The sequence below is a fragment of the Nerophis lumbriciformis genome, linkage group LG38, assembly GCF_033978685.3.
Source record: "Nerophis lumbriciformis linkage group LG38, RoL_Nlum_v2.1, whole genome shotgun sequence".
Classification (NCBI taxonomy): Eukaryota; Metazoa; Chordata; class Actinopteri; order Syngnathiformes; family Syngnathidae; genus Nerophis; species Nerophis lumbriciformis.
The window spans coordinates 6,119,112-6,140,581 of record NC_084585.2 but is presented as its reverse complement, the minus strand read 5'-3'; the positions used below and the strand labels follow the sequence as shown (position 1 = coordinate 6,140,581).

The 21,470-nt window shown below is 41.4% G+C and overlaps 1 protein-coding gene across 1 annotated transcript in view; it reads left to right on the top strand.

Moving 5' to 3' along the window:
• Window positions 1-21,470, top strand: part of LOC133578166 (limbin-like) — a 52,744-nt gene that overhangs the window by 2,284 nt on the left and 28,990 nt on the right. Inside the window, exons 3-11 of the mRNA XM_061932368.2 lie at window positions 4,763-4,938; window positions 5,681-5,737; window positions 9,006-9,192; window positions 9,278-9,378; window positions 9,480-9,545; window positions 11,294-11,428; window positions 11,580-11,719; window positions 16,466-16,790; window positions 17,032-17,271. Coding sequence (XP_061788352.2) covers window positions 4,763-4,938; window positions 5,681-5,737; window positions 9,006-9,192; window positions 9,278-9,378; window positions 9,480-9,545; window positions 11,294-11,428; window positions 11,580-11,719; window positions 16,466-16,790; window positions 17,032-17,271 — 1,427 coding nt within the window. The remainder of the gene's footprint in view (window positions 1-4,762; window positions 4,939-5,680; window positions 5,738-9,005; window positions 9,193-9,277; window positions 9,379-9,479; window positions 9,546-11,293; window positions 11,429-11,579; window positions 11,720-16,465; window positions 16,791-17,031; window positions 17,272-21,470) is intronic.

Genomic DNA, 21,470 nt, shown 5'->3' with positions numbered 1-21,470 from the left:
ATATACATTATAAAATCAATAAGAAAACGGGAGCTCTAATTTGGGAGTCTGAATTAGGATCAGAAGTTCCTATATAAACATTGCGTACTCACGTCGCCATTTTGTTTTGATTACTGCAGCTGTGCACTGGATTCATTCACAAATACAAACTACAACTCACAAACACTTTCGAGTTAGGCTCAACCATCAGAATGTGTACTTAAACTTATAAAGATCACATGGATATTATTCAGTGAGTTGATTCACCAAAACTAACCTGTTTTACAGGAGGAAAAAGCACACAGGACGTTTCAATTGTTCACAGACTGGTCGCGCTTATCAGAATGACAAGACACTTCCGGTCTGCAGGTGATAGCATTCAATTGGGAAGAAACGCCCTACTGCCCCCTACTGACCAATGTGAATACTGATAAATGTGTAATGACAGCTCCAAAAACTAATTCAAACCACAAAATAAACTAAATAAATCAACACAAAAATGTGACACATTATGGGTGGGTCACATATGCATGTACAACAGGCTGTCAACACGTCACTCAGGTCCGCATGGAGCTGGAGGGGGCGTGGCCTCCAGCTCCGCCTGAATTTTGGGAGATTTTCGGGAGAAAATTTGTCCCGGGAGGTTTTCGGGAGAGGCGCTGAATTTCGGGAGTCTCCCGGAAAATCCGGGAGGGTTGGCAAGTATGCTTTATGTAATGCACAACATATGGACATAATGTGTAATGTGATGTCTCCAAAACTAGGAATTTTATGGTAAGAGTTTCCGAAACCGATCATAGTCAGATCGGCGATACCAATACCGATCACACGTATTAGCTGTGAATTGACAAAATCAACATGATATTTACAGTATGTTAATATTTGGTTACAAGCTCAATTCTTGTTTCGTCTGACCACAGAACTTTCCTCCAGAAGGTTTTATCTGTGTCCATGTGATGTCAGATGAAACAAAAATGTAGCTGTTTGGCCACAATACCCAGCAATATGTTTGGAGGAGAAAAGGTGAGGCCTTTAATCCCAGGAACACCATCCCTACCATCAAGCATGGTGGTGGTGGTAGTATTATGCTCTGGGCCTGTTTTGCTGCCAATGGAACTGCTGCTTTAAATGGGACAATGAAAAAAGAGGATTACCTCCAAATTCTTGAATATTACTTTATACAATTTGGATAGCAAGACATGCAGTTCATTTGTAATAGGCCCAATGGAAGTGATTATTATTATTAGCTTATGGGCACTGCTCCACACTTTGTAAGAAGATACATGATTAGTTGCTAGCCGCTTTTCAGCCGGGAGACTAAAATACAGGGTCAGTATGCTTTTACTTGTAATTGTATTGAATTGTGGACCCCAGGAAGACTAGTGGGTTGTTGAGGCAACCAGCTAATGGGGATCCTTAATAAAAAATACAAACCCCGTTTCCATATGAGTTGGGAAATTGTGTTAGATGTAAATCTAAACGGAATACAATGATTTGCAAGTCATTTTCAACCCATATTCAGTTGAATATGCTACAAAGACAACATATTTGATGTTCAAACTGATAAACATTTTTTTTGTTTGCAAATAATCATTAACTTTAGAATTTGATGCCAGCAACACGTGACAAAGAAGTTGGGAAAGGTGGCAATAAATACTGATAAAGTTGAGGAATGCTCATCAAACACTTATTTGGAACATCCCACAGGTAAACAGGCAAATTTGGAACAGGTGGGTGCCATGATTGGGTATAAAAGTAGATTCCATGAAATGCTCAGTCATTCACAAACAAGGATGGGGCGAGGGTCACCACTTTGTCAACAAATGCGTGAGCAAATTGTTGAACAGTTTAAGAAAAACCTTTCTCAAGCAGCTATTGCAATGCAATTTAGGGATTTCACCATCTACGGTCCGTAATATCATCAAAGGGTTCAGAGAATCTGGAGAAATCACTGCACGTAAGCAGCTAAGCCCGTGACCTTCGATCTCTCAGGCCGTACTGCATCAACAAGCGACATCAGTGTGTAAAGGATATCACCACATGGGCTCAGGAACACTTCAGAAACCCACTGTCAGTAACTACAGTTGGTCGCTACATCTGTAAGTGCAAGTTAAAACTCTCCTATGCAAGGCGAAAACCGTTTATCAACAACACCCAGAAACGCCGACGGCTTCGCTGGGCCTGAGCTCATCTAAGATGGACTGATACAAAGTGGAAAAGTGTTCTGTTGTCCGACGAGTCCAAATTTCAAATTGTTTTTGGAAACTGTGGACGTTGTGTCCTCCGGACCAAAGAGGAAAAGAACTATCCGGATTGTTATAGACGCAAAGTTGAAAAACCAGCATCTGTGATGGTATGGGGGTATATTAGTGCCCGAGACATGGGTAACTTACACATATGTGAAGGCGCCATTAATGCTGAAAGGTACATACAGGTTTTGGAGCAACATATGTTGCCATCCAAGCAACGTTACCATGGACGCCCCTGCTTATTTCAGCAAGACAATGCCAAGCCACGTGTTACATCAACGTGGCTTCATAGTAAAAGAGTGCGGGTACTAGACTGGCCTGCCTGTAGTCCAGACCTGTCTCCCATTGAAAATGTGTGGCGCATTATGAAGCCTAAAATACTACAACGGAGACCCCCGGACTGTTGAACAACTTAAGCTGTACATCAAGCAAGAATGGGAAAGAATTCCACCTGAGAAGCTTAAAAAATGTGTCTCCTCAGTTCCCAAACGTTTACTGAGTGTTGTTAAAAGGAAAGGTCATGTAACACAGTGGTGAACATGCCCTTCCCCAACTATTTTGGCACGTGTTGCAGCCATGAAATTCTAAGTTAATGATTATTTGCAAAAAAAAAAATTAAGTTTATGAGTTTGAACATCAAATATAAATTAAAGCTGCAAGCAGCGATGGACGGGACCGACTTTGATGGCACATAAAATCCAAACCAAAACAGTAATTAAAACTCTTTGGTCAACTTTTAATCAGAAGGGTTCAATCTCTCTCCTGTGCTAGTTTGAAGCCGACACGACAAACGCGCTCAGAGGAGATCATGTTTGAAAAAAGGTGACCGGTTTTTACAAAACTTTTGTTTTGAAGGGGGAATTGCAAACTTCCTGTTGATTTTTGCTGGGGGTTGTCAGTATATGAAATGTAGGTCTAAGTGAAACCTACATAGAGTGTTTCATGTCTCTAAGACGTTTCTACTGGAAGTTACAGGCAGTTTTGTCTGAGTTTTCCTCCTATGAGCAGTTGTGTCTGTGGTTTCTTCCTAGGGGGCGCGAGAGCGCAATTTTGAGTTTTGGGGTTTGGGTTTTTTATTAGATCGCAATTTTTGCCAGTCCTGATGTGTGTGTCCAGTTTGGTGAGTTTTGAAGCTTGTTAAGGGGGTCAAATTACAGCTCAAAAAGGCAAAAGTGACTGTTTTTACTAACATTTTATTTTGAAGGGGTAATTGCCAACTTCCTGTTGATTTTTGCTGAAGGATGTTAATGTATGAAATCTAGGTCTAAGTTAGACCTACATAGAGGTTTTTGTTTCATGTCTCTACGACATTCCTACCGGAAGTTACAAGCAGTTTTGTCTGTGTTTTTTCCTAGGGGCCGCTAGAGCGCAATTTTGAGTTTTGAGGTTTTTTTTCTTTATTAGATGGCAATTTTCGCCAGTCCTGATGTGTGTGTCAAATATGGTGAGTTTTGAAGCATGTTAAGGGGGTCAAATTAGAGCTCAAAGAGGCGGCGGAATAATAATAATAATAATAATAAAACGCACAAAATACAATAGGGTCCTCTGTCCCAAAGGGACATTGCGGTCCCTAATAAATAAATGATAAATGGGTTGTACTTGTATAGCGCTTTTCTACCTTCAAGGTACTCAAAGCGCTTTGACACTACTTCCACATTTACCCATTCACACACACATTCACACACTGATGGAGGGAGCTGCCATGCAAGGCGCTAACCAGCACCCATCAGGAGCAAGGGTGAAGTGTCTTGCTCAGTACACAACGGACATGACGAGGTTGGTACTAGGTGGGGATTGAACCAGGGACCCTCGGGTTGCGCACGGCCACTCTTCCACTGCGCCACGCCGTCCCTGAAATATATTGTCTTTGTAGTGCATTCAATTGAATATGGGTTGAAAATGATTTGCAAATCATTGTATTCCGTTTATATTTACATCCAACACAATTTCCCAACTCATATGGAAACGGGGTTTGTAAAAATAAAATCAAAGGAGCTCGGCATTAAAAGGCAATTTATCTGCAATGGCGATCACTTAGTTTTTGAGGAAAATCGGCTGAATAATCAGCCTATCCCTATACCAGTAGTTCTTCACCTTGTTGGAGGTACCGAACCCCACCAGTTTCATATGTGCATTCACCGAACCCTTCTTTGGTGAAAAATACAAGTTTTTTTTAAATTCAAGACAAAGTTGTGTTTTTTTTACTAGTGCACAAAATGAACCACAACAAATTACACACCTGCAAATCAGATGGAAAATTAGACGGAACATTGTTTAGGGGTATCCATAATACGCCGATAGGGAGAAGTTTTTATTTACACCATGAGTCGGGTGTGTCTTGACCTCCGCGGAACCCCTGAGGCCGACTCACCAAACCCCTAGGGTTCGATCGAACCCAGGTTAAGAACCACTGCCCTGTACCAAACCATTGAGCATCATTTTCTCATTCAGCATTCCATGTTTTCCTTATATAGTTTATCACTGAACCATGAAAATTGTGTGCACTAGACAATGTTTTCCTTGGTCTGACACAGGTACAATGGAATTCTGCAAAGCATATTCTTCTGAAAGGCCTCTATCCTCGGCTGCTCCGTCCGGCCCTTGGACACACTCCTTTTACACCTCCTTTCGCCACATCAAAACCATTTTACACCTGAGACAGCGGAGAAGCTTACTGACCAGGTTCAATCTTGGCCACACGCTTCCTCAGGTGAGGTTTTGCCTTATTTCGGACTGAAGGGTTTTCAAACATAAAGTCTGTTTTACATTCCCCAAAAAATAGTCTTGAAGGTAGCTGTCACGTTCAAACACAGGACATCTATTAAACAAGACAAAAGGCAAAGAATCAAACAGAGACAGAATTCAATTGGGACTCAATTGAGGAGAGACATGCGTCAACCTGTAACCTCTTACAGTGTCTTAGCACGCTCTGACGAAGAAGGTTTTCGTCTCCTCTTTTAATTCAGATGTTCCATGTTCACGCACCAACATATGTCACAGCAGGAATGGTAAGTGTGTAAAAGAGTCATTGTTTTCGGTCGCTTTGAAGTCCAAGAAGAGGACTTCTCGGGCTTGGGCTCTTCCTGGATCCAGCTGGGGCAGGTGTTGGAGGACAATGGATAACCCCTCCCGTCTCCTGACCACAGGGACTTCAAGAGGGCAGCGGGTCGTAAATAGCGTTGACTTCAGTTACCAAATAGTTGGAAGAGAGTTTGTGAAATACTTCAAAGAGAGTTCGTTTAACACTTCAAAGAGAGTTCCTCTGGGAGTTGAGCAGATCCTGCCATCTGTCCGTGTTGAAATCACAGTGGCGTTTCACGAGCCTTCTTCCTCTTGTTAGGCCTCGAAAGACAGCCTTCATCTTCTCATCAGGAACATAATGCAATATAATGTTTCTTTTGTGATAACTTACAAACAATTATTCCAACAGTACCGCTTGTGTGTTTCTGCAGCTTCAAAGTTTGACACCTCCATCCACCTTTCGGGTCAAGTTTGACAAATGTGCACAGGTAACTTACTGTAGCTACAGCTGTTTAAAGGTTCTGTAATATACTTTTTTTCAGCACTTTTAAATACCCCTCAGAGGTTGCACGATAGTGTAATTAAAGCGTGGTGCCCAAAAGCCAGTCTTGATGCTGGAATTTGGACAGTTTAAAGGGGAAATGCACTTTTGGGGAATTTTGCCTATCGTTCACAATCATTACGAAAGACATGACGACAATTTTTTTTTTTAATGTATTGTAAATATTAAATAAACGTAAATAAAAGTCTGCTTACAGCAGAACCGATCGGAGCGCCACTATTCCGCCCAAAAAATCAGATAAATAACCATTCAAAAAGCAGAAATAATACTCCATTTACCGTATTTTCCGCACCATAAGGCGCCCTGGGTTATAAGCCGTGCCTTCAATGAACGGCATATTTCAAAACTTTGTCCACCTATAAGCCGCCCCGTGTTGTAAGCCGCATCTAACTGCGCTAAAGGAATGTCAAAAAAACAGTCAAATAGGTCAGTCAAACTTTAATAATATATTAAAACCAGCGTGATGTGGGCGCGCATGGAATCGTATATCAACATGGACGAAGCTGCGTGAAAAAAGCCACCCGGCCTCTTCACGTAAACTTAAACTTACCTTAACCACTCGCTCATCTTTTCTTCATCCATCCCTTCGAGTTAGCTTTTATGATGACGCCGGCTGGAAAGGTCTCTTTTGGCAAGGTCTTCCTTTTGAATATCACCATGGGTGGAAGTTTCTGGCCATTAGCATGGCAAGCTAGAACCACAGTGAAGGATGACTTCTCATTCCCTGTGGTGCGAATATTCACCGTACGTGCTCCCGTTGTATCCACAGTGCGGTTCACAGGAATATCAAAAGTCAGTGGAACCTCGTCCATGTTGATAATGTTCTCTGGCCGGATCTTTTTTTCAGCTATCCGTTGCTGTGAAATAGTAATCCGTGTGCGGATGGAGAGATTGCGTCTTTTCATGAACCGGATCCCTGTCGCTTAGTAGGAGCCATTTTGTGGTCTTTACAGATGTAAACACACAAAGGAAATGGAATGTACGGTAATATCCGCGCGCTTTTTCTTCTTCTACGCGGGCGGGTGGTTGCTTACAGTAGAAGAAGAAGCGCTTCCTGTTCTATGGAGGCGGGTGCTTACCTTGGCGGTTGCTTGCGTAGAAGAAGAAGCGCTTCCTGTTCTACCGGGAAAAAAGATGGCGGCTGTTTACCGTAGTTACGAGACCGAAACTTTATGAAAATGAATCTTAATATTAATCCATATATAAAGCGCACCGGGTTATAAGGCGCACTGTCAGCTTTTGAGAAAATTTGTGGTTTTTAGGTGCGCCTTATAGTGCGGAAAATACGGTACTTTTGGTGACTTGAATATTAACAAGTATTAGTGATATTGTTATTATAAGTGCTAACGCAGACAAACTATTTATAGCAGGGACGTGATCACTTCTGTGTGTGCCTATGTTTACATCATGGAGTGGTCTGCTGTTTCCTCGCTTCCCTGCTCCCTGTATGTTTATTGTAGATCATAAATCATGCATCTCACCTGAAAAGTAGATAGCCGAGGAGAAAATCCAACAAGTTGGGACGCTTTGACAGCCATTTCGGACCAGGAACTGGCGAAAATGACACGAAAAGCGCTTGTTCCCTCCCCCGCCCTAACCCTGTTTCTTGGCGAGGATTATTAGACATTCTTCATCTAAATAGGAATGTATGGACATCTTAACAGTTGGCATCCTAATGACAGCAGACCTTGTACAGTAAGTGATGTTTTATTATGTTTGTTGGCCCTCATAAAGTCTGCAGTGAGCAGAAATCAGTGATGAAGAAAACAAAGTAAACGTTGTAAAATTAATTAATAATTTAAATATTTAGAAATTAATGTGCCGCGTATGATTAAAATGATCAAAATACATAAATATTAAATGTTATTATAAATGTTACTACATTAAATATATACTTACATCATGTATATAAAACCCTAATGGAGGTGTTTTTTTAGGGGCTCTATAGGCAGAATTGAACGGCTCCCATAGGTTCCATTGTAAGCAGACTTGTAATTGAATTTATTTAATATTTAGAATGCATTAAAAAAATCCATCCGTCGTCATGTCTCTCATAATGCATTGTGAACGATAGGCAAAATTCCCCAAAAAAGTGCTGTTCCCCTGTGAGAGTGCTTTTGGTTAGGGCTGGACAATTATGGCATAATAATAATCGCAACTATTTTGATTGATATTGTAATCACCCCAAAACTCAAGTTTAAATATAGTTAAAAAAAACAGGGTATAAATGAGTAATGAACAAACCACGACAAGTAAAATAATAATACAAGCAGTAACAATACATTTAAAAAACTTTAAAATTCTGTTTTAATTGTTTTTAATTCAGTTTTTTACCTTTTACACTTGTTTTACCACCATTGTGTGTGCTTTTTGTGTAAAATAAAATTTAATTCAATGCAACGATCATCATATTTATTGGTACAATAGGAACAATTTGAACAATTGTGACCAGTATTTTGTGTAAATTTATCAATAAGTGCTTCAAGTACATTATGCTTGTGTAAGGTACTTTTTTGAAACCTTTATTTTGTTAGCGCAGTCGGATGTGGCGCTCCGCGCTATTATTGTGAAGGAGGGAAGTGTGCTGTGCTCGACGAGTAAATAAATACACGACTCACTTGAGGCTGTTCAAAAAAAGAGAGCACCTCTCAAGTTAAGACTGCTGTGCTCTTTGTACATTAATGTAATATGGATGATGTCGTTCACAACAACACACACAGATGAGATGTGTTGTGGGTGTATGGATTGTTCTTGTTAGCTTTAGCTTCCTAGTTTAGTCACCGTGGCCATTGTTGCGTTTTGGACCAGTTGTTCCTCCCAAGCTCTTTATGACACTTAAAGCTGAGTTGAAAAACCACCAGAGACAGAATAGGTATTTTGTTGTATATTTTCAAAGCTTTGCCAATATACATTTTGAGACCAGTCTAATCCTAGAACATTCTATTGCGCCTCCCAAAATGGTCTGTCCTCCCAACGCCAAAAACCCCTCTTTCCTTCCCCCTCCCTAGCCATAATACAAGCACAACGTCTCCCTAGCCATAATACATTCCAAAGAACTCAAGGTTAACACACACAGTTTTCTCACATTTGGTAAACGTTAACAGGCTCATCAATTTAAAAATTAAAAAAATGCTTTTTCACCTTTTAAATGCACCAATATGCTTTGCACTCACTATCAGTAATTTGACCTCCAGGTCCTGGCTGACGCTGACCCTCCACAGTTGACATTCTCCCTTCTGATCCACAATCTGAGTCCAGTGGGTGGTACCAACCTGTCTCAGGTGGCCATTCGGGACTCCATATTTGGAATAGTGCCTCTCCGAACAGACGGCAGAGTTGTGGAAAGAGGATACCAAATGTTTGCCATTGATTCTCTTGCTGGTATGTCAGGTTTTTTTTTTTTTTTGACAAATTTGAGATATTTCTGTGTTCAGTAATATTAAAGCAAATCGTTTGAACCTTTTAGCGGGATCCCAAATTATTGTCAATTATACTGCTGAAATAAGGAGCCATAAAAGTGAAGTTCTGAACCTTCCCGCTTTCCTCACCTTCTCTAACTTGTCACAGGTAGTTTCTATTGTTCTATATGTTTTGTTTTAATTATTCAAGCTGTCTTTATTTTGCATGTTTAGTAAAAAAATAACACCTATTTCTCTCATTTCCCACAGAATGACATCCGCATGTATGGTCCTTTGACAGCTCATCTAACATTGAGGGTCAATTCCACTGATAAGGTAAGTTTTACTTAGAGATGTCCCGATCCGATATTTGGATCGGATCGGCTGCCGATATTTGCCAAAAATTGCGTATCGGCAAGGCATGGGAAAATGCCGATCCAGATCCAGTTTAAAAAAAAAACTCCGGTCCGTGTTTTCCAACGCACCGATTTAAATAATACATTCCACTTTTCTGCTGCTCCGTAATTTCCGTTCCGCATTTTCCAGCACACCTTCAACACATCCACAGGTCTGTGAATTCTCACGCAGTTGCTTTTAGCTGCTGGCATTACACGACAGGCTCTTCTCACTCTTTCCTGTGTCTCCCTCTCACAGACAGCAAGTGCACCTTCTTGCACACGTCACATACTGTCACGTCATACGTCACATACGTATACGTCCTCCCCGAGCAGAGAGGTAGCAGCATGGCTAACGTTAGCTGTGATGCTAGCGCAGCCGTGCGAGCAACGCTCCCACTAAGGTGCTCGCCTGTGCAATTGCGCACTGTTTAAGCGTCCTCTGCGCATAGCAAATCTATGCCACGCACAAAATCTAATAAAAAAATAAGCGCATAACAATTTTCGACACACGGACACGACAGAGAAAACAGTTTTCAACATCATTGTTTAAAATATTGTGACGTCTGTCGAGACGCTTATCTCCATTCGGTGCCACACGCCCACACCATCAAAATGCTGAGGCAAAAATTTCCACATCAACACCGTATGAAAAAATTAGTGATTTTTTTAGTTGTGATTTCCTTCTCTGCATGAAAGTTTAAAAGTAGCATATATTAATGCAGTATGAAGAAGAATGTTTTAATGTAGACATGCAAGCCTTGAAAGAAAATTTTGAAAATCAAGACTACATTTCCTGCAAATGGGTGCATTTCTACCCTATATGGTATTTTAACTTTAGATTTATTCTCATATCAAACTGTTTTGGCTGTCTTTTTGATACTTACATCCGGCGCCCCCCTCCACACCCTGGATTATAAATAATGTAAATAATTCAATGTGATTATCTTGTGTGATGACTGTATTATGATGATAGTATATATCTGATAGTATATATCTGTATCATGAATCAATTTAAGTGGACCCCGACTTAAACAAGTTGAAAAACCTATTGGGGTGTTACCATTTAGTGGTCAATTGTACAGAATATGTACTTCACTGTGCAACCTACTAATAAAAGTCTCAATCAATCAATCAAAACACATAGAATCATCATACTGCTGTGATTATATGCATCAAGTGTTCATTCAAGGCTAAGGCAAAATATCGAGATATATATCGTGTATCGCAATATGGCCTTAAAATATCGCAATATTAAGAAAAGGCCATATCGCCCAGCCCTAGTTCAATGATGCCATTTCTGTTTGTCATGTATAATTTTGTCTATTTTGTGTTTATCCTTGAATAAACAGGTCCGTTTCTTGTTACCAACCATTGTGTATTATTCAAACTCCCCTAATTCAGCTGGCTAGTTGTTATCAAGAGTACTAAAACCCTTTTCAACATGATTCTGACAACTAAGTAGGCTAAATAACTTTAAACTTTAATACATGCTCGGATAGGCCAGTATCGGTCAGTATCGGTATCGGTCAGTATCGGTATCGGTTCGGAAATGCAAAAACAATATCGGTATCGGATCGGAAGTGCAAAAACCTGGATCGGGACATCCCTAGTTTTACTGTACAATGTTGGGAATACTGTGTATATTCTAAAATTGCTTGCAATGTTATTAATAATATTTATTTTTAGATTCATCCAAATCATGGCGTGCACTTTGCTGGATATGTTGGTGGGTTCCTTGTTACTTTGGTGATACTGTTGCTTGGCTTTCTGGCTGTGAACCTGTTAGGTGCCAGAACCAGACTGAGCCTTCTCCAGCAAAAGGTAATACTACGTGTACAATGAGCATGATATGAATACAGAAAATAAACAAATATTTTACCAACAATCGTAATGGTTGATAGTTTCCTCCAGTTTTGTTTAATTTTGCTATTTTTTTAATTCACAATATTTTGGATTTTTCCCCTCCTGCCAGAAAAAGCAAGGCTATCCAGATCCAGAGTATGCAGACTGCAACATGAATGAGGCTGCTAAAGACGAGGCAACTTTTGAAGACAAAACTGTAGACATTATGGTGCTGGAAGATCCACAGAACATGAACCAGGCTTTGGAAAAGTAAGCTGCTTCCAATATTTAACCATATCAAAAGACGGATACCATAACTTCTGGGCTAAAGAGCTCATTGGTTTTGAAGGCGCTCCCACAAAATTTTAGAAGAAATAAATGTTTTTACATGTGTTAGCCGCACTGGACCATAACCCGCAGATATGTACCGGTACAAAATATTTTGTGAATGTTTGTTTACATGCCTTAATTGTTTCCAAGCGTTGTCTGTAACACAACAGTAAAACTGCTGATGGGGTATATGTGCCCATTGTCTTGGGTGTGATGATGTAATGTTCATAGACTGGGGCCGTTCTGCATGCAAGCAAAAGTTCGACTCCAGGTGTCGTTGAGGAGGGAGGGAGGTCAAAAGCGTCCATCATTGAGGTGTCCTCGGGTGTGTTTTCAGCCTGCTCCTGTTGTTCACAGCGTCAAGGCCATTCGAGGGAGTCAAATTGTAGATTAGGATGTTTGTTTTCCGCGAGCAGGCAATACAATGACTTTTCTTTTCTATTCGTCCATGCTGGCTGCTCTCATATTCAATTTTTCCTTTTCAAGCTTTTCCATGATGTGATCCATCTTGCGATTCAGTTCAGAAATCGCCCCAGACTGTGATCCCACAGCCCGGCCCAAACCTTCCATTGCGACGAACAGCCTTTTGGGCTCCTTGAGTGGCTGCCATCGTTTTACGAATTTGACGATACACCAGAGCAATGTCCAGCCCAATCAGCAGGTGCCCCGCGATCACGGTTCCAAATAGGTAGATGTCTTCCACGTCCTCGATGGAAAGGACTGAGAGGCACATGATTCTCCATTTATCCCAGGAATCTCTCACGTATCCATACCTGCCAACTACTCCGGTTTTCCCGTAATTAGTACGGTTTTCATCAACCTATTCCGGGTTACGGTTGCAGTGATAAAAAATACGGTTTTTCATTAATTAAAAATATATATTTAAAAAAAAGTTTTATTCACGAAATCGCGTAACAACAATGACAATCGACACTGCTTCCCGTAACTTCCTATCGAGCCATTCCGAATGCCATGCGCGAGGCTATTTATAGCACCGCTGCCAAGCACGAGGCACCAGTTGTATGGCGTCACATTAGTGCCAGAAATCCGAGCGCATAAAAACTGTTATCGCGCGCTGATTCTCCACTTCGTGCGCGCGCGCGCGACACCATTTTGCGCGCGCGTGGTGCATTTCTGCGCGCGCGCGACGCCTTTCTGCGCGCTCTCTGTGTACTCCTGGCATCTCTCCTCGCGCTGTCATGTTTCTTTTTGGCACTTTGGGGGCGGGTATGCTTAGACGGCCTCTTCTTTCTGATTGGTCAGGCGAAAAACGCTGAAAAATGCTCAGAGCCAATCAGAAGTATAGCAGGGCGGGTCATCGTCAATATGTATCAAGATTTACGGAGGAAGAAGTGGATACAAAAATGTCGCGCGCTGATGAAGGTTATTTCATACCACATAAACACAATACAGGGTAATACAAAATGTGACCCAAATAAATAATAAGACAACAAACACCATAATCACATCTTTCAGCCAGAACTGGTCCACCAGCAATAACATCCAACCATAACATTATTTTATATTTTCACCTCTTCTTGAACATTTGTTTTCTAATTTATGGAATTTCTTTTGATTCAGCCATAAAATTAATGAAATAATCTTTGAATTTTGTTTTTAAAATGTTAAAAATAGCTTTTAATAATGTATTCTGAAACAGTTTAAAATAATCAGAGAACTGACTAACACTGACTCTACACAACTATGTTGCACAATTAAGTCATTTTTTTTTTAAAGCAAAAGAGGTAATTTCAACAGCATCCTATGTCATATCTACATGTAATAAGATTTGTAACAAGGCAAACCGTTTGTAAATTGGTCGAAAATCGAGCAAGTTATGGTAATGTAATTAGTACATGTACCATTGACATCAATGTAATGATTGAGGCTAGATGTCTGAAGTAAGATGGCTACAACGTTGCTACACTGGAAAATGATTGGTCATATGAAAAATGCTCACAGCCAATCAGAAAGAAGGGGCCGTATAAGCATACCCGCCCCCAAAGTGCCAAAAAGAAACATGACAGCGCGAGGAGAGATGCCAGGAGTACACAGAGAGCGCGCAGAAAGGCGTCGCGCGCGCGCAGAAAGGCACCACGCGCGCGCAAAATGGTGTCGCGCGCGCTCACGAAGTGGAGAATCAGCGCGCGATAACAGTTTTTATGCGCTCGGATTTTTGGCACTAATGTGACGCCATACAGTTGCCATCCATTGTTTCCAAACGAGCAAACGATCATGGAATCAGCCGGAGAAAAATCGCAAACGAGTCTTAAACCGAAAAGAAAACTGCAGTCATTCCGTGAAGAATATTCAAAAGCCTATCCGGGAATAATTATCCGTTCCAAAAAGGGTGAAAACTACGCGAATTGCACCTTGTGCAGACAAGATTTTTCGATCGGACACGGAGGAATTAGCGATGTAAAAGACCACGTTGGGACCAAAAAAAACACAAGTCTAATGCCGTTGCTAGCGATACAAGTGGAAAACTTTCAACGTTTTTCGTCGCCCAAACAGTGATGGTTTTAGCAACATTTTAACCTGTCTGAATGCTAATAATCATTTTGCGCCCCCCACCAGGACTTTGTCCTGGACCTACCGGGGCCTGCGGCCCCTGGACCCTGGCTACTAGGTTTTTCTGATTTCAAAAGTTGGCAGGTATGCGTATCCCGCAGCAATGGTTCCATCAGGGTAGCCAGGCTTCTCTTTTCCTCATCGAAAAGATTTTGTCAATTGAGCCGAGAGTCCAGCTGATCATTTCCATGTCTGATGTGTAGATTTGGAGGACAGCGCAAAGAAAGAGATACTTCCGGTTCAAGGTGTGAAACATTAAGCACATTTTCAACCAGCAGCACATGTAGCGAGCGAACTCATCCAAAAGATAGTGCCATAGCACAAACAACAACACACCTTTTTTAGTGTATGTCGGTGTTTTATGAAAACTATTTGTTGAATACAAAACGTTATGGCCATTAGCGAAGAAAAATGTATAATCAGAATCAGAATCAGCTTTATTGTCATTACGCAAGGTAACGAGATTGAGGCCATTCCATACAGTGCGATGTGTGCATGCTAGAAAAACAATGTGCAAATATATAAAAATTTAAAAAATGTAGAAGTGCAATGAATATGGTGTGAAATGAATATATACATGAAAAAACAAAACAAAAACAGGGTGGTTGGTGGAATGGGTTATTGCACCGAAGAGAAGGCAGTTATGAGGGACAATGGGGCAATCCGTTCAGGATGGTTATGGCCCTGGGGAAGAAGCTGTTCTTTAGCCTGTTTGTTTTGGTTTTAATGCACCTGTAGCGCTTCCCAGAGGGCAGCTGGTGGAACAGGTCAGAGCCAGGGTGGGTGCTGTCTTTGATGATGGCACTGGCTCTGTTGAGGCAGCAGGAGGTGTAGATGTCCGTCAGAGAGGGGAGAGGGCGGCCGATGATCTTCTGAGCCGTCTTGACCACTCTTTGCAGCCTCTCCCTGTCTGCTGCAGTGCAGCTGCCGTACCATACCGTAATACAGTAGGTCAGCAGGCTCTCGATGGACGAGCGGTAGAAGGTCAGCAGCAGGTCAGGCTTCAGGTTGTACTTCCCGAGGACTCTAAGGAAGTGTAGCCGCTGCTGAGCCTTCTTGATGATTGATGTGGTGTTGACTGTCCAGGAGAAGTCATTAGAGATGTGGACTCCAAGGTACCTGAAGGTGTGGACCCTCTCTACACGCTCGCCGTTGATGTAGAGGGGGGCAGGGTCGGTGCTGCTCCTCCTGAAGTTGACGATGATCTCTCTGGTCTTGCTGGTGTTGAGAGCGAGGTTGTTCTCCGAAGACCAGGCCGTCAGCTTCAGGACCTCCTCTCTGTAGGCAGCCTCGTCACCCCTGGAGATGAGCCCGACCACTGTGGTATCGTCGGCAAACTTGACGGTAAGGTTGTCACTGTGGGCCGGACTGCAGTCATGGGTGTAGAGGCAGTAGAGGAGGGGGCTCAGCACACAGCCCTGTGGGGAGCCGATGCTCAGCGTGCGGGAGGATGAGAGGTGCGGGCCAAGTCTCACATTCTGGGGTCGGTCCGTTAGGAAGTCCCTTATCCAGGCGTTTGTGAGAGGGGGGAGGCCAAGAGTGTCCAGTTTATTGCAGAGTCTGTCCGGGATTATTGTATTGAAGGCAGAGCTATAGTCCACAGAGAGCATCCGGACGTAGCTCTGCTGCTGCTCCAGGTGGTTCAGAGCAGAGTGGAGAGCAACAGCGATGGCGTCCTCTGTGGACCTGTTCGCCCGGTATGCGAACTGGTGGGGGTCGAAGTCTGGAGGGATATGGTCCTTGATGTGCTGGAGAACAAGTCGCTCGAAGCACTTCATGATTACCGGAGTGAGGGCCACTGGTCAGTAATCATTCAGGCTGGTGATGGGAGACTTCTTCGGCACCGGGATTATTGTAGATGACTTCAGGCAGGATGGGATGACTGCCTGAGCCAGGGAGAGGTTGAAGATCCTGGTGAGGGGGGGAGCGAGCAGGGTTCAAAGCGTAGGAAAAAAGTAGCGGCTTATCGTCCAGAAAAATATGGTATTTCCAGTGGTATTTTTAGCTTGTGCCTTTCAATTATATACTTTAGGAAATGGTGACATTTTAACTGGGATATTTATAAAGTGTCTCATCTGACAAATCCAAACTGTATTGTCGTATTGTCCCTGTTAGCATCGAAATGTCCACCTTGCTGCACGCAACCAACAACTTGGAGGCCACGAGGATTCAAATCTACAAGGACGTGCTGTCTATCCTGTCGGGGGGCCTGCGGGCCCACGGCCTGGTCAGCGTCCAGGCCCAGCAGAGACTTCTCAGCGTGCTGCACGGGCAGCTGCTCGGCATGGAGGGTCGGCTGAAGGAGGAGCGAGGGGCCCGCATGGCTGTGCTTGCGGGCCAGTGTAACCTGGAGACCAGGGAGGAGATGGAAGCGGAGCATCGCAGGCAAGCTGCAGAGAAGGCCCAGGCTGAGCTGCTGTGTCATCATGCTGATCAACAGGTGGTCCACATATAATATGTAGATATGTCAATAGTCTGATTCATGAAGTTTTGTACGTACTGTGTATGTGAGTAGACAAGTCATGTGAAATATTGCAACTCATTCATGGACTATTTGATACTTGGCTATAAAGTGTAAAGTCACTTAATTTGTTAAAATATTGCAATAGTGCTTTTTGGGCTGGTGACTTGTGGTTTTGCACAGCATCAGCAGTTAAAGTATTCCACGTTGACTCCCTTAGGAGCTCCTCCAGTGTAGTGTCCTGCTGGAGAAACTGCACAAGCTGAACCAGGCTCACCTGCAGCGCATCCTGTTAGTTCGCCACGAAGAAGCCTCCGCGAAGGTCCAGAGGCAGATCATCGAATGGCGTCGCGTGGAGCTTCATAAGATCTTCTCCGAGGAGCTGGAGGAGGCCACGAAGATGGGCGAGTTGGAAACAGACACAGCCAAAAGTCTTCAGCACAGTTACTTCCAGTGTCAGGTGAGCATACCTGCCAACTACTCCGGTTTTCCCGTAATTAGTACGGTTTTCATCAACCTATTCCGGGTTACGGTTGCAGTGATAAAAAATACGGTTTTTCATTAATTAAATTTTTTTTTTTTTTTTTTTAAGTTTTATTCACGAAATCGCGTAACAACAATCACAATCGACACTGCTTCCCGTAACTTCCTATCGAGCCATTCCGAATGCCGTGCGCGAGGCTATTTATAGCACCGCTGCCAAGCACGAGGCACCTGTTGCCCATTGTTTCCAAACGAGCGAACGATCATGGAATCAGCCGGAGAAAAATCGCAAACGAGTCTTAAACCGAAAAGAAAACTGCAGTCATTCCGTGAAGAATATTCAAAAGCCTATCCGGGAATAATTATCCGTTCCAAAAAGGGTGAAAACTACGCGAATTGCACCTTGTGCAGACAAGATTTTTCGATCGGACACGGAGGAATTAGCGATGTAAAAGACCACGTTGGGACAAAAAAAACACAAGTCTACTGCCGTTGCTAAATTTGGATTTTAGCCACAAAAAGGTAATGACACCAATGTTATCTATTGGAATTGTTTAGTACTGTTATACTGTTAAAAGTGTTTATACTATTTATGCTTTCAAGTCCAAGTTGAAGAAATCTTGTTAAATGTTGACAGCATAACTACCAAAATACAGAAGTATGTCCTTAATATTTTTGCAGTGCTATTTCTGTTGAAAAGTTAAAATGATTACATTAGAGATGTGATGTGCCACTTTTCAAGTGTCTGATGGCTTAAATTAATTTTCATTAATTTTTCATATTTTGAATTCTTTTGAAAGGCTTACAAAAAAACTACATTTGAATTGTAATTCCATGCTATTGACAGGACTATTAATTTTAATGAAGTTAGCTTACCATGTTTACAGTATGATAATTGTGATAGAAATGTGAATTTTAGGCACAGAATATTTTTTACAATTGAACAAGGCAGTAGATTATACAAGCTTGGACAGAAAGTTAATAATGACACCAATTTTTTTTTTAATGGAATTGTTTAGTACTGTTTTACCATTTGTTTACTGTAAAAAGTGTTTATACTGTTTATACTTTCAATTAACAAATTGAAGTCTTGTGAAAGGTTGACAGGATAACTGGCATTAACTGTCAAAATAATTTCAAACTATTGAAGTTAGCTTACAGAATAAACATGTCAATCAACCCATATGATTTTTGCTGTAATATTTTTGTTTTGAAAAGTCACTGTGACTGATAGAAAAGTGATGGTTTTAGCAACATTTTAACCTGTCTGAATGCAATCAATCATTTTGAACCCCCCACCAGGACTTTGTCCTGGACCTACCGGGGCCTGCGGCCCCTGGACCCTGGCTACTAGGTTTTTCTGATTTCAAAAGTTGGCAGGTATGGGTGAGGAAGCAATGAAGTCAGTCACCTGCACATGAATCATTTACAAAACCAGTGAAGTTGTCACGTAGCGTAAATGGTAAATTTAAAACAGAATACAATTATTTGCAAACCCTTTTCAACTTAAATTCAATTGAATAGACCGCAAAGACAAGATATTTAATGTTCACACTGAGAAATTTAATTTAATTTTGTAAAGAATCATTAACTTAGGGGCATTTTTGCCACTGTGTTACATGGCCTTTCCTTTTAACAACACTCAATAAACGTTTGGGAACTGAGGTGACACATTTTTTAAGCTCTTCAGGTGGAATTATTTCCCATTCTTGCTTGATGTACAGCTTAAGTTGTTCAACAGTATCGGTTGTGGTATTTGACGCTTCATAATGCGCCACACATTTTCAATGGGAGACAGGTCTGGACTACAGGCATTCCAGTCTAGTCTTTTACTACGAAGCCACGCTGTTGTAACACATGGAGAATGTGGCTTGGCATTGTCTTGCTGAAATAAGCAGGGGCGTCCATGATAACGTTGCTTGGAAATCAACATATGTTGCTCCAAAACCTGTGTGTACCTTTCAGCATTAATGGCGCCTTCACAGATGTGTAAGTTACCCATGCCTTGGGCACTAATACACCCCCATACCATCACAGATGCTGCCTTTTACACTTTGCGCCCATAACAGAGGTACTTTTCCTCTTTGGTCTTTGGTCCGGAGGACACGACGTCCACAGTTTCCAAAAACAATTTGAAATGTGCACTTGTCAGACCGCAGAACACTTTTCCACTTTGCATCAGTCCATCTTAGATGAGCTCGGGCCCAGCGAAGCGTTTCTGGGTGTTGTTGATAAATGGCTTTGCATAGCACAGTTTTAACTTGCACTTACAGATGTAGCAACAAACTGTAGTTACTGACAGTGGGTTTCTGAAGTGTTCCTGAGCCCATGTGGTGATATCCTTTACACGCAGATGTCGCTTTTTGATGCAGTACCGCCTGAGGGATCAAAGGTCACGAGCATCCAATGTTGGTTTTCGGCCTTGCCGCTTACGTGCAGTGATTTCTCCAGATTCTCTGAACTTTTTGATGATATTAAGGAGCGTAGATGGTGAAATCCCTAAATTCCTTGCAATAGCTGGTTGAGAAATGTTGTTCTTAAACTGTTGGACAATTCGCTCACGCATTTGTTCTCAAAGTGGCTGTTCTTATTTACCATTTACACAATGTGCCAACTTCAATGGTTTTGGGTTTTGTACATGTAAGAGCTCAAATGGGCTGTTTTTTAGTGATTGGCTAGTTTTAGATGAAAAAGACACCATAAATTGGTGAAACACTTCCACATGTGAAATAAAATCAATGAAAAACGAACTTACAAATGTAACTGGTTCTTGAACAGTGTTTGTAAATAGAAAAGTTTGTATATTGAAACAAATTTCACTGAAAGAAACAATGTAAATATGAATAATCGGTTCCCGCCACGACAAAAGTCCATATTTTAGTAAAACTTTGTACACTTTAAACACTATACAAAAAAGCGCCGTACAGTACTGTATATCAAACAAACATAACAATGGGGTTATTTGATCAATCCTCTATTTAATAACGAAGCCAAAACAACAACAATATGAACTGTTCTCCTGTCACTAGCCCTGTGGTGCACTCAGTTTGAAATAAAAAAAAATCCTTAACTTTACAAATCCCAGGTCGCTTCAATGATTACAAATAAAAAAAACATAAACTCAATTTTACCTTGTCGGATAATCCTCTTAGCCAACGGCAGGAGGGAGGGTATTGAGGGGGGAGGCAATGTCGACAACGCTGTGGATACTTCCTGAATGTTTCAAACCAAATAATGCTGTCTTTGGACTTATATTGAGCTAGCTAAACTAGAAAAAAAGTATGAAGGCTAAAAAAAAGAAGCACTTATAAAGGGCACAAAGTAGCATTGAGCACAGTAGCTAACCACGGCACTGCTCTGCTGACTGGATGAGCACCGGAGATCGATAAGCCCGCCCACAATTGATGTGCTGCCGGGCACAAAATGGCTACGCTGCCAAGCACACAATGAGTGAATTATACTTTCGTACACTGCGACAAGGTTCGTACAACAAAGCATAGTTTTTGTCGGTGTGTTGTTCGTAATTCCAAAACTTCGTACAATTGGGGGTTTATAAATCGAGGGTCCAATTGGAACCGGGATTGTTAGTATCGGTTTGATTGATTGATTGATTGAAACTTTTATTAGTCAGTACTTATCAGAGGTGGGTAGAGTAGCCAGAAATTGTACTCAAGTAAGAGTACTGTTACTTTAAAGATGTATTACTCAAGTAAAAGTAAGGAGTAGTCACCCAAATATTTACTTGAGTAAAAGTAAAAAGTATGTTGTGAAAAAACTACTCAAGTACTGAGTAACCGATGAGTAACATACACACTCATATCATATATATATATATATATATATATATATATATATATATATATATATATATATATATATATATATATATATATATATATACATACATACATATACATTGATATATACAGTATATCATTTATATGTATTTATTTTGCTGTTTTTGTTTACATGTTAAAGGTGTTTTAATGAATATACATGCATGTTTAACATATAGATTCCTTTCTTTCATGAAGACAAGAATATAAATTGATGTATTACCTGATTCTGATGACTTGTATTGATTGTAATCAGACAGTAGTGATGATAACGTCCACGTTTTCAAATGGAGGAGAAGAAAAGTTCCTCCTTTCTGTCTAATACCACATGAAAGTGGTG